The 13,691-nt window shown below is 25.8% G+C and overlaps 3 protein-coding genes across 6 annotated transcripts; 1 reads left to right on the forward strand and 2 right to left on the reverse strand.

The window, feature by feature from the left end:
- Window positions 1–1,951: 1,951 nt before the first annotated feature.
- Sirt2 (Sirtuin 2) lies at window positions 1,952–7,036 on the reverse strand. 4 transcript variants are annotated; one of them, XM_083039103.1, is made up of 7 exons: window positions 6,723–6,993; window positions 6,285–6,514; window positions 5,738–5,986; window positions 5,248–5,604; window positions 4,104–4,299; window positions 2,717–2,909; window positions 1,952–2,555 (listed from the first exon to the last, which is right to left on the reverse strand). In XM_083039103.1, exons 3-7 carry the CDS (start codon window positions 5,919–5,921, stop codon window positions 2,433–2,435), a joined length of 1,053 nt encoding a protein of 350 aa, XP_082895229.1. In that variant the 5' UTR covers window positions 5,922–5,986; window positions 6,285–6,514; window positions 6,723–6,993; the 3' UTR covers window positions 1,952–2,432. The 4 variants fall into 4 exon arrangements, with proteins under 4 accessions (XP_082895229.1, XP_082895232.1, XP_082895227.1 ...); XM_083039106.1 differs by having other exon boundaries at window positions 6,251–6,514; XM_083039101.1 differs by lacking the exon at window positions 6,285–6,514 and having other exon boundaries at window positions 6,895–7,036.
- A 928-nt stretch (window positions 7,037–7,964) lies between these two features.
- On the forward strand, window positions 7,965–9,319 carry LOC145936677 (sulfiredoxin-1-like). Its single transcript, XM_083039108.1, has 2 exons — window positions 7,965–8,485; window positions 8,647–9,319. Exons 1-2 carry the CDS (start codon window positions 8,275–8,277, stop codon window positions 8,793–8,795), a joined length of 360 nt encoding a protein of 119 aa, XP_082895234.1. The 5' UTR covers window positions 7,965–8,274; the 3' UTR covers window positions 8,796–9,319.
- Window positions 9,298–13,634, reverse strand: Atf6 (bZIP_ATF6 domain-containing protein ATf6). Its single transcript, XM_083039098.1, has 8 exons — window positions 13,237–13,634; window positions 12,808–12,993; window positions 12,562–12,737; window positions 12,254–12,470; window positions 11,004–11,488; window positions 10,704–10,897; window positions 9,794–10,410; window positions 9,298–9,629 (listed from the first exon to the last, which is right to left on the reverse strand). Exons 1-8 carry the CDS (start codon window positions 13,259–13,261, stop codon window positions 9,382–9,384), a joined length of 2,148 nt encoding a protein of 715 aa, XP_082895224.1. The 5' UTR covers window positions 13,262–13,634; the 3' UTR covers window positions 9,298–9,381.
- Between the last annotated feature and the right edge of the window lie 57 nt (window positions 13,635–13,691).

The following is a 13,691-nucleotide window of genomic DNA, read 5'->3' on the forward strand; positions in this document are numbered from 1 at the left end:
TGTTCGTGAGATCCCCAAGAATTGCAAAGTTGTACTCGTTTTTTGCTAATTGATTACTTTCACTCTTCGTCAATCTTGTAACCGGTTTCACCTTGTCTGTTTAGGAGGAATATCTACAACTGCTCTATGTAACAAAAACTACATTCTATTTGTCGTATATCGAATTATTTTGTTTTATGTGTGTGCCATATAAACATATAATATAATGTCGTGTTATTTTATCAATAAATATAAAATTGATCTTTTGCAAGAAGTGTTAATGATAAGTTATTATTTATCACATAACTTTTTACTATAATTATTTTTGTTATATTTGAAAAAAACTAAATATTTCACAAAAATAATCATTACAGAAATTATATAGGATGTTAATATAAAAGTTAACGCAAAAGTAATATTTAAAAACATTTTTTTTATTTTCAATTTAAAAAAAAACTAAATCGAATAATGTTTTCTTTCGATGATCAGTTCATCCAGATTGTCCAGATATATCATGAATTAAATAAGATTTAAAAGAACATTTTAGCAAATAATGCGTAATATTAATAATTTTTAATAAATCAAAATGATTTTTTACATTTAATATTTAAAATAAAGCTTAATAATAATTCTTAATAGATGTAATAGTTTAATACAATATATATATATTTTCATGTACAATATAATTTATATATAACTGATTTGATAAAACAAAGTTATAGTACATATATATATGTATATAAATTCAATTTGAAAAGATATAGAGAAATTTATAATAAAATACTATGTGTATAATAGAATATATATTTGCTAATAAAACTAACGATTATTGCAAATATGCAATTTAACATTTAAAATTAAGTATTTCGTTTGAAACAAAAAAACGGTTCATATTATCACCTCTCTTTATAAATAATTAATAAATGAATATCGCAAAAATGAAAATATTACATAAAGATCAAGGTTACTAGGCTATTTTGATATTATATATAATGCAAGTTACGACGAATGCATTACGACATCATGCGTAACATTTCCTGAATAACTAGTAATCGATGGTGAAAGGATAATATTAAGCGAAATACATAATGGAATGCAATATGCAATAATTCGCGAATTGTGGTTATATAGTGCTTACTAGTTTACATATAATAATTTAAACAAATATAATACAAAAGAAAAAATTACATAAAGATTAAGATTATTATGATATTGATATATATTATACACGTAACATTTAATAGTTCTTTTGATATTATACATGTTTTGATTATTATTAAATGTGTTATGTGTGTAACTTTGTATGTATGTATGTATATCAATATCATAATCTTAATCTTTATGTAAATTTTTCTTTTGTAACATATTTGTTATTATCTTTTGTAATTTTATTATTTAATTATAAAACATCTCTTATCACAATCTTTTCATTTACTTTTTACTTATATTGTCTTATAAAACATATATATATAATATACAGAACATCAAAAACAGCAATATTTGACAACAAATTATGACAATAAATAATAAGTATTCTATTTGACAATATATATAGTAATAAAGAAGATAAAGATGAATTTATGTTCAATAAAAAGCAAGCAATAAAAGCAGGCAAAGATATTCGAGAATTTACTTTCAATAAACTCATTGTTTATTTTAATTTGTATTGCTTGTAGAGTGTGTAATATTTAAACTGATTCATTTCCCAGCTGGTAATATGATGTATTTATTAAGTATGATATATTTATAACAAAATGTTTCATTAATTTAATAAAACTTGAAAATTTAAATATATAAATATTTTATAAAACGTATAATATTTTACAGACACATTTTTATTTTAGCTTAATGTTAAGTTAATTGAGATTCTGTTTTTAAAAAAAGAATAGTAGCCAATTTCAATTACACGACATTATATGCTACTTATCTAATTAAATTCTTGAGTAAAGAATATTATAAAAGTACAGAATAATTATAAACCATCACCATATTATTTTATTTTTGATACACATTTTCAGAAGCATTAATGAAACATTTAATATCCATAAGACAAAATATATTCCTTTATGTTCTTATTTTCCATGTCCAATGATTTTATCACAAAACCCATGTTTTTATATTTGGATTTCTTTATACAGTTCACAGAATTCAAATGATGGATGATTAGGAAAAGCTGGATCAATGCTAATTCTTAATGCTACATTAAGATTGTACATTAATATTATTTAATTACTTACTTATTAGAATCAATAAAATAAATCGACAAATATACATTTTTTAACTTATTGTATTGCAGATATTATCTAGTGTTTCAATAGTGCTTTTATTACCTACCTTAACTAAAATTTCGTATCAATATATATTCTTAAGATAAAATAAAATGCCAATAAAATGACTTCTGTTTCTTTTCAGAGAAAAACTCTTCAATTATTCACCAGTAATATGCAATATCATTAATTGTCATTTTGACTTTTTACATCCAAATTGTCATTTCGACTTTTTACATTCAAATTGTCATTTCCACTTTTTACATCCAAATTGTCAGGTTCTCTTTGCATAAGAGTTCGCAATTCATCCTAAAATTATGAATTATTCATTATTTTTGCTATGTGTAAAAACATGTTTTATTAATATTTAAACAGAAATAAAAATATCAAAACAGATATGAATTCATGTTCTGTATAAAATAACACAAGATACACAAGAAACAATACAAGTATAAATATAAAAAATTTACCCCCCAGCCCAGTTTATCAGCCAGTAATTGGGAACCTGTATCGCAATCGCCCAGCCAAGCTATATCACGTCCTCCTTGCGTACTCTTGGTATCAAACATCAAACCCTGCCGTAGTCCTAAGAAACGTGATAAACGATCTTGCATACCCACTTTTTCATTGTTGATAAGCAGACGTGGACAAGTAGTTCGCACTCTTAAAAAAAGAAATTTAAAAAATTTTAAATATATATATTTATGTATATATGTGTATATACAAATAACAAAAAATTTGTGAGTTTAAAGTTTAAACGTTTTTTGCGAAAATTAAGACCTGTGTAAGTCGTAGAACATTTTCTGAGGGCGCGTTTTAAAGGTCTCAAGACCTACAAAATGAGCTCTCAGAAAATATTCTACGACTTATACAGGTCTAAATTTTTTAATTCAACGTTTAAGAAGAAATGAACTTTAAACATGTTATATGCGTCACACTTACACACACACACACACACACACACACACACACACACACACACACACATTATGCTTGTTCCATACTATAGGTAGTCTTTTCTACCTTGTGCCTCATATTATAAAATAACCACAAGCTAAATATTTCTAATTGCATGCATGCATAATATATGATGTATTTTATACGGCATAATGATAAACGATTTATATAAGAAGTTATAATGTATCGACATTATTTTTATTTAATAATTTCTATTATATATATTGAAGGAAAAATGCGACAAATTATTTTAGCACAATGAAGAAGTTGTTTCATCAATAGATAAAAAAAACATTGTAAAAAATATGTTTTTTATATTCACATATCACAAATTATCGGTAGCATATATATTTTTACCGAAATATATACTATCAATAAATTTGTCAATGATATAAAAATTATCAAAATAAAATATACGTTTGCTATCCAATTTATTCAATTTTTGGATATGTTATAGAACATAAAACATGTATATTTCCTATATTGTAAAACGTATATTGCATATGTTCCTTCATGTGTTGAAACAACTTTTTGATTATACTGAAAATTCGATGTATTTTTCTTTCAATATAAATAATGAAAAACAAAGAAAAAAAAGTCAACATATAAAAATACGTTTTTATTTCCTTATACATATTTAAATCGTCTATTATTATGTGATAAAATACATCATACATTATGCATGCACGCAATTAGAAATATTTAGAATGTGGTCATTTTATAGTCGGGACATGTGAGGTAATAGAAATGGTTAATTATACCATAAATAATTAAAAACTGCACAGGCGTAATTTTGCCAAGGAATAAATTAGCTCTCTCTAATACAGAGAATCACAATATGTACTCTAAATAGACTTATATGCATCCTAGAATATAAAACTATATTTTACTTATACATACCTGTCTACTAACGATGCAAAAGGTTGTACTACCAAACTTGATCCCATAATAATTAAAAGATCAGCTTCTACGAAATCTCGATCAGCAAGTAATTGAAAACGTTCAGGTAACATTTCACCAAAAAAGACTATGTCAGGTTTTACGACACCTTCATTACATTCTTCGCACTTTGGTATATTGCCTTCTAAGATTTTTTCTGTAATTTAAAGGTATATAATCAGTATCTTATTAAATTAATATATCTTGCTAACATCTTATTTGTTTATGAATTTGTTTAAATGTGCAATTTAATTGTATTATATTGTTAAAACATTTAATTTTACATATTTAAATATAAAATAGTGCTATTTATGTTAATGTTATAAAATTAAAATTAAAATTGTATATATAAATGTAAGATAAGCAACTCTAGAAAACAATTCCCTAATACGATATACTTTAGTATAAATAAAAAATTAATTATTATTAATATATGTATAATTAATTATTAACTTGATGATATAAATTATTATATCGTATATATTTTAAAACACATTTTCTAAAAAAAATTATTAAATAACTTTTGTATACTTTTTCAAATAATTTTTAACCAGATACTAAAAGAATTTTTACCTAGATGCAAATTAAAATACTGATACTCATTATTGGTATATTTAAAATTAGCATGTAAGAAAAAGTTATATTAAAAAAAAAATATATATATATATATATAAATCATTAATTTTTTAAATATTAATATGTTAGTATTAATTATCAATATATTAATATGTTTAACATATTGATTGCTGAATACAAGTTAACTTGTAATTAATTTGATATGTTCAAAGAATTTTTCTGTTCCATATGCCAGCCATTAGTTAACTTAATTGATGTTTTAACAAAAAATAAATATAACTTAATCGCATATTAAAATAACATGACATACAATCTGCTAATATGGCATCAGCGATAAAGCTACCAATTGTATTGAGGCAGTCAATGTGTAAAATTATAAAAATATAAAATAAACATGACTAATTGTATAAGAAACGTGGATATTTTTAAATTAAAGATGTAAAAATTTAATTAGAATAAAACTTTAGAGTTATTTACATATAACAATTAATAAAAAATTTACTAAATTTTTTTTCTTTGGAAAATATACCTTTCATCCATGAGAGCATATATGGCGCTCGGCATTTAAGACAACGACCAGTATGAAATGTTCCATGAGCTTCCACTAATTTTTCAGAAGGTAATCCAGCTACACGTTCCAATGTATCAATGTTCTGTGTATAATGCCGTAGTAGCAGACCTTTTTCCCATAGCAAACGAATAAAGTAATGACTCATTGTAGGTCGAAGTCCTTCTGGCAACAATTCTCTTGCGAGTGTGAAGAATGGTTCAGGATTTTTCGTAAAAAAATCTAGCTCAAAAATAGCTTGCGGATAAGGTAAATTATATTTGTCTAATTTATTGTAAAGCCCACTGGATGGGGACCGAAAATCTGGTATTCCAGCAGCTGTAAAAGAGATAAACATTTATGTATATATTTATTACATTAATATATAATATTAGTAGTATATAATGTAGCAATATAATTATTATTAAATATAAAAAGCTATATATACACATGTTTTTAAATATATACTAACAGGTAGAGATTCCTGCACCCGCCATAGTAATAATTTTGCAATCTGGCTTTTCTTTAATGTACTCGACAATTCCATCTAAACTAAGTTCACGAAGAACTTTTTGTTGTGACTGGTCACTTTGACTACTTGTTGACAAATCAACAAGCCTTAATTTTTGGATTAGATATCTACGTAATTTTTCCATTTCAGAATCTTCTACCTCCGATGATTCAGGAGAGACGTTTTGTTTTTCTTCATCTGAATTTTTATCTAGAACAGAGAAAAAAAATACTTTGTATACAACATTTAAGCTACACATTGTATTCTAATAATAAATGTTTTTAATAATCATGATATTTATATATGTTATTGGAATTATTTTTATGTTAAAAGCGGCCTAAAGATTATTTACGAGTTTTCTATTATTGGGTTTACAATTTTTTTCGACATAAAATTATAGAATAAATATCTGAATGTTAATTAAATGATATATAATTATTTTCTTCCATTCGAATTAAAATCACGTAGACTCACTCAATTATGGAGTTGATTTAATTAGTATGCTAACCTCATAAACTAATTTGTCCTTGAATCTTAAACATTTTACGAGCTATTTACATATATACGACTTATTCTAACACAGGCAGATTTAGAAGTTTCAGATTCAGATTCAGAATTTGCACAAAACATATGTTTATATTCTTTTTAGCTGAACTTTACTTGCACTTTTCGTTTTTCCTCTCTCTTTTTCCAAGATCATTAAAAATATATATCACATTTTATTCTATTTTAGTTCAACTGAAAATAACAAACCTTTATATTTGTAATGTATATATATATATATATATATGTATATATATAAATAATATGACGTTACGTTACAAAATAATGACAGTTACACGATATCAGTCACATAGCATATTATTCTTTGTATATATTGTTTCTCGTTTCTTCGTGATTTTAAGAAAAATGAGACAGTGACGCACTAATATCATTTGAAAATTACCTCTTCGATCTTCTTCTGTCTCCTTATCCATAGTGCAACTTAAGTGTAATTATACGATTGATGTACGATTTTGAAAATGCAAATGCAATATTGTTTAAAGCTATCAATGATACACTCGCTTCCTTAATGATGATACACTGATACACAGGATCGATCTGGACGGGAAACTTACGCAATAGAACGAAATTTATATATATGATGCCGATTCTATCGACTTCGCTCTTTGAGTTGTACTCGCAAATAAATAAACCGCAGTCGCTAGTCACTATTGCAAATATGAGAATTGGGGCCATTGGGGGAGAGGGGAGAGACAGATCTCGCACATGCGTAATAACGCAAGCGCTAGCAGATGCTTTTCAGTGACGTATATACCAGGTGTCCCATTTTAAAGGACCCACTCAAATATCTCATTGTCAGAAACACTGCGTTAAAATGTTTCCTACAAAAGTTGTAGGGTTTCGAGGGGGACATAACATAGTAATATTCATTTGACCTTGGGCGGCGTCTCCAAGGTTAGTGAAGGTTAACCTTAAGTGAGAATGAATTTTGAAGAAAATAAAAAAATGCTTCAGATAAAAGTTGTTCAAATTAATTAGTAGAAAAAGATGTTATAATAAAAAATATGGGTTTCCATTTAAAAAATTTATTCTCACCTTCACTTGACCTTGGAGACGCCGCCGAAGGTCATATGAATATTACTATGTTATGTCCCCCTCGAAACCCTACAACTTTTGTAGGAAACATTTTTTTATTTAACGCAGTGTTTCTGAGATATTTGAGTGGGTCCTTTAAAATGGGACACCCGGTATGTTTACTTCCGTTTCCGTATACTAAGCCAGTGCCGTAACTAGGCAGGGGCAACAGGGGCACAGGCCCAGGGCCCAGAACGAAGAGGGGGCCTTGAAATAAAAGTGAACAAAAAATTGTTGAAATATAATAATATTTGCAAATTTTAAATTTCTTATCTTATTTCTTGTGTACACAAAAATTATTTATAAACAATTGTTATATCATTTTTGCTTTATTATTATTTTTCCCCCAAAAAAATTAAGGGGCTCAAAAATAAAACCCTGCCCAGGGCATTTACTTAGCAGATAATAATTTGATATTTCTATTATTTATTATCTATTATGCACATTGAACTCTATACATATAGATATAAAGTATGTATAGATAAGTTACATAAATGATTATAGTTTAGAATAAAAGAATAGTTTATTTATATATAAATTAGAGAAAATTAATTAAGGGCGCATATTTAGAAACCAACGATTCAAAAGTATCGTAAAAAATAAGGAATAAGAAGGATAACAAATTTGTTAATGTGATTCGAATCATTTGTAACATTCAATAGAATTGTAATCTTGTGACAATGACGCAATAACAAAATAAGATAGTTGCTAGTCATCGCTGAACACGTGGTCAATTAGTGTCAATGTGACAGCTTCTTCGAATATACAGATAACGCAATTTTCTGAGATTTTTCAGCTGATTGACGGATAAGATTTATTTAGAACAATTGCGAGATTAATTAAGTTGATATATACGCAAAATGTTACGTAAAAGTGCATGTCAAATAACCAGCTCGATTCATTCGAGCTCGCGTGCTGAAGTATATGATATTCCGATGAACGTAATTATCAGACCTTTCCTTGCTGTGGTAAACGAGGAAAAAGTTCAAAGTTTAATGAGTACATTGGAAAACACCGATACCGAGGACACAGTACCACCCATTGATGTTCTATGGATTAAAGGAACTGAAGGTAAACTTGTCAAAAAAAAAACTGTATAAAAAATTTTTTACAACCTGTTGAATTTGTGAATTGTTATTGTCACGTTAGTTTTCAAGCTTGTAAACAACAAATTAGATATTATCATAGAAGAAAAAAATTACAGTTAAAGCTATTATTGTTGTTATGTTTAGGTGGTGATTATTATTATTCTTTTGGTGGTTGTCATCGTTATACTGCTCATCAACGATTGGATAAAACATCTATTAAAGCCAAAATCATTCAATCAACATTAACAGATTTACGATGTTACTTGGGGAGTTCTACGCCGAACTTAAAATGACTAACAAAGTGCATTATCTATACTTATACATATGAGAAATATATATTAATATATATATATAATAAACACTACATATAATTTTTTTAAATTATACTATATATTGTCATACTATTTTGATAAGAATATATATAATGTACAGATAGAATTATGCTAACTTTATAATAATTGTTATATATATATATAATATATATAAAATTGAAAAATAATTTGTAATGTTACATACAATTTTTGAAACTATTAGTAACATAAATCTTTTATTTATATAAATCAAACTATACATGTATAATTCATTCATAAGTACTCTATCTTTGTGAAAAATAGTGACTTTTATCTATAAAAACAAAATCAGAATCAGGATATATATATATATATATTTTTGTGATTACATATAGCGCATTCACAAATGTGCAACAATTATATTATTACATAAACAAATACATTATTATATTGTATAATTATATTGTATAATATAATTATTTTTCATATTTTTTTATATTATCAGACTAGAAAAACATTTTTTTTATATAAATGACATTCTTATTACAAAAAATCTTAAGATTTTTTAATTGTTACTTTCATAATTATATTAAACTAAGTGTTTCCTGTTTCGAAATTTTTGATTTGCTTCTCTCATAAAGTATGGTTTGTAATTTCTGGTGATATTAGATTGATAAACCATGTCTTCAACAGAATGAGATCGATTTGATTGACTCGTAGACTTATTTCGCAAGTGAACAGGTATGATGGATTGTTGTAAATGTAATACTTGGGTATTTGTCACTTCACAATCAATTTGCATCATTGTTATATGATTAGATGGCGTTGAAAATGTACCTAAAAGAGAAAAGTATTATTGTAATTACATATAGATTATTAGTTGCTACATGAAATATGAATAAATTTCTTGATATAATTATAAATTACATCCATGCGCTGAATTAATATTACTCTAGTATTCAAGCACAATTATATTGTTATATTACATCAATATTATTTACCATCTACCATAGATACAGCAGGTAGAATTAAAGACATTTTAGGCCTCACTGTATCATTTTTTCGAGATGCTGGCAATAATAAATGTTCGCCACTAAACCAGACGACGTAAAATGTATCATCTTTTCTTCCCAAAGCTTCGAATAGAGAAGCATGTTTGCTCAATATCGGAGAGAAGATCTCAATCGCGTTATTATTTGAATATCGAGCAGGAATATCGATCATTTTGTCTATAGTTTTTATTTTCTTATCTCGCGATAAGTACATTTTTCTTTTTGCCTTTTCTTCCAATTGTGATTTCGATGACGAGAGTGCATTTAATGAATTTATTTTTAATTTCGTTTCTCTTGCAGTCCGATTATCTCGATCGGATTCACCATCAATCCAACGTCTCAATTCATTATCTAAGCGTATCAATTCGCTTTGATTAATATACATTGGACACATTAGTTGATGTGTCGGTACACTTTTATTAAAATCTTTTTCAATTTGATCCTCCATATTGTTATCATTCTCATTCACTGTCCAGAATAATCTTCTGCTATGCCTGATTTCCGTATCAGAAATAGCTATTGGTAAACTGTCAGAATCACTTTTGACGCTTTGCAAGAGTGTTCCCCTTAAACAGAAATAAAAAGATACATTTATATTTGTGACGTACTATATATACAGTAATAACTTCCTGGTTATAAAACAAATTTTATTTTTAAGTTATAAAATCACGAATTATCTCCGTTCCTTCATTTTTTGAATCTGAAACTTTTTTTACTGACAATATCATAAAGAAATTTAATAATTTAATATTTTATTTTTGTAAAAAAAAATATATATACTAAATTTTATATATGTATATATTACTTTATATGGAAATTTATTCTTTCCAAAAAGGCATAAATGGAAAAATACACTTACTTAAGACCATTAATGTTGAAAGATATTATGAAAATCATTCCCAAAAAGAGAACGAGGTTCCTCTGTCCTTTCTTTCTCAAGAAAGGTTTAATATTTAATATAGGTTTAAAACTTAAACGTTTATGTTTAAATTTATTATCATCTATAATACTGTCTTCCATTTCCATCAATCTCTGCTTTAAAATCTTGTTTTCCTAATGGGAAAATTTTATAAAAAATTAATAACACTGAAAAACAACATATACTTCTTATTAGAAATTTGTAAAGATCTAAATGCATAAAATAATATGGATTATTTACTGATTTTAGTTGTGCATTTTCTTCCGTCAACTCATCTACTCGTTTCTCTAAAGAAGATACATATTCTTTTTTCTTTTTCCTTGAAAGACTAGCAGACTCCCTATTTCTTATCATTCTTTGTTGTCTTTTTAATGCTTTTAAGTTTTGATCGTCTCTTGTCAAATTCATTAAATCTTGATTCCTTGCAATTAATGAAATTGTTTCGTCCTGCATTATTTGAAATGGTGTGCAACTTGTCAGATTTTCTATTGAGTCAGCAGTACTTGTTGGACAAATATTTGATAAAGTGTTAGTCACTTTCACATTCTGTGGTAAATGAAGCACTGCAGTCTTTGTTCTTATGTCAGTTGGATTTATATTCAATGAATTTTGTACTTTAACATGTTTCTTTGTTGGTAACATCTGAAGTTTTGAAGGATACAATACACATTGTGCATTTGCATTCTGCGTAAAATCTTGAAGGATAAAAGTATCCTGAGATTTACCTAGATATTTAAAAAAAATTATATATATACCTACACAAACATATACACAAGCACAAAATAAAATAATTTTCTGATTATGTATGTATATATATATATATATATATATATATATATATATATATATATACATATGCACATACATAATCAGAACAGGTACATCACATGGTAATATAATATAGGCAATACACACATGTATGTCAAAATAAATAAAATAAATAAAATTTTAATCATAATATAAATTGAGAACAAGTTATTCATATTATATGCAATAAAATAACATTTTTCTTTTATTTCTGATTATTTGACATCAAACAATTATCTCTTAACCTTTTGCAAAATACATTTTACAAAATAAAGTAATTCAAAATACAGAAAATAATATAACATACTTATAAGGAAATTTACTTATTTTTCATTTTTGTATTATTAAAATAATAATAAAATAATTGATAAAACCATTTTACTATAAAATTATAAAAAATAATGTAATATTTAATTCATAAAATATATTAAAGAAAAAAACAATACAAAAGCAACAATATCTTTCTTTGAATAATTATGACTTTAAATGTAACGAAATGTAATATCACCTATATTTTATTAATATAATTTTAATAATATACAAAGCACAGTGCCTTAAAGGTATACTTGGATCACAATGTCAAACTATACTGGGGGCAAGCATACTTGGACTGCAAAAGGTTAAAATGTGATGCATATTGCTTTTCCTATATAATGTATATAAAAGTAATATAATATTTTTACCATTTTTTATATGTTGTGCTAATGGTGAAGACTGGATATTAACATGTTTTGTAAAATCCCTTTTTGTACAAATAAATTGTGCATGTTTTGCATTTTCCTCGTCAATAGATACAAATTCAATTGGTACTTCATTTGAGATATTTACAGATGATTGAGATGATTCTGATGAAGAGGATGTATATTGTAGACAAGAAATTAATGGTGTTTTTAGAGAAACCTAATAAAAAAAGATTGTTATTAAAGTTATATTAGAGTTTTAAATATAGCTTTTATATCGCATTCTATATATTTTTTTATATATAAAATACCTCTGTGTTCACATTTTGTATTAAACAATTTGCTTCTTGTATCAAATATCTTGTTGTTTGTTTATCTGAATCATTAGATTCTGAATGATGTAGGCTCGGTGATAGTGAAAATTGTGCATTTGGACTTTCAGGTTCCAATTTAATTTCATTTCTTATCTCATTTATTTCTCCTGATTCTATAAATTCCAAAAAGAATAAACTTTTTCCTTATATCATTTTTTATAGATTATATATTTTGATACATACCTGGACTGTTTTGTATAAAATTGAAGTCAAACTCTTTAAAATTTAAGTCCAATGCATCTTTACTTATTTTATTTTCGATCTTATCATAATCTGCGAATATAATTTTTTCTTCTTCTTCTGTTGTGATAGGCATTTCTAGTTCGCTTCTCCATGATTGAAACAACTCGTCGTACTGACAGCTTCCTTCTATAAATGAAATTATTAGAATAATTCATGAGATGTATTCAGTTTAACTGGAAAATTCATTTAGATTGTGATAAAAATACTTATTCTTGTGTAAACACAAAAGTAAAAATTATAATTATTTTAATATTAATTATTATAATTATTATATATATAAATGTTATATATCTTATATATGTATTACATATACAAATATATTATACATATATATATATATAATTAAAATTTAATTAATTAATACTTAACCTAAAAATTCGAAGCCTGGTAACATTTGTATATAATATTGCAAAACAATTGTTTGTCTGTCGAAACTCTGTATTTTATACGTTTGTTCACTCAACCAAATACACTTGATAGAAAACTCAAACTTTTATGTATCAAAATACACTTATGATCGAAAAAATTCAAAATTAGGTTAACAATATACGTTGACTGCTGCATAGATTTCATTAGGTTAGAAAAAACGTAAACATTACGTAGAAATGATAAATATAAGCAAATGTATGATTATATTCGTGATAACATCACTAAAGTCTATTCTGATTGAAATTGGAAATGATTGCAAAGACAAAATTATGTCCTTCGAGAATATTTTTCAATTCACTCATGAAGCAACAGAAAACATTTTTTTTTTCTTTTATTGAGTATATATACAGAATGGTGGCAGTTGTCATCATTTTTCTCGATCTTATGGCTAGGGA

This window comes from Prenolepis imparis, unplaced genomic scaffold (assembly GCF_030444845.1).
Source record: "Prenolepis imparis isolate NDT839.2.m4 unplaced genomic scaffold, iyPreImpa1.0 SCAF_5, whole genome shotgun sequence".
Classification (NCBI taxonomy): Eukaryota; Metazoa; Arthropoda; class Insecta; order Hymenoptera; family Formicidae; genus Prenolepis; species Prenolepis imparis.

Coding starts and splice junctions, on each gene's coding strand:
- Sirt2 (XM_083039101.1), bottom strand. CDS start 7,015: ATGGCCCCAATTCTCATATTTGCAATAGTGACTAGCGACTGCGGTTTA. Junction 5,605..5,737: donor GGGTGCAGGAATCTCTACCT/GTTAGTATATAT, acceptor TCTCTTTTACAG/CTGCTGGAATACCAGATTTT. Junction 2,910..4,103: donor TTTGCATCGTTAGTAGACAG/GTATGTATAAGT, acceptor TCTTTTTTTAAG/AGTGCGAACTACTTGTCCAC.
- LOC145936677 (XM_083039108.1), top strand. CDS start 8,275: ATGTTACGTAAAAGTGCATGTCAAATAACCAGCTCGATTCATTCGAGC. Junction 8,486..8,646: donor ATGGATTAAAGGAACTGAAG/GTAAACTTGTCA, acceptor TGTTATGTTTAG/GTGGTGATTATTATTATTCT.
- Atf6 (XM_083039098.1), bottom strand. CDS start 13,261: ATGTTACCAGGCTTCGAATTTTTAG. Junction 10,411..10,703: donor TTCAACATTAATGGTCTTAA/GTAAGTGTATTT, acceptor TTTCTGTTTAAG/GGGAACACTCTTGCAAAGCG. Junction 9,630..9,793: donor TGCTGTATCTATGGTAGATG/GTAAATAATATT, acceptor TTTCTCTTTTAG/GTACATTTTCAACGCCATCT.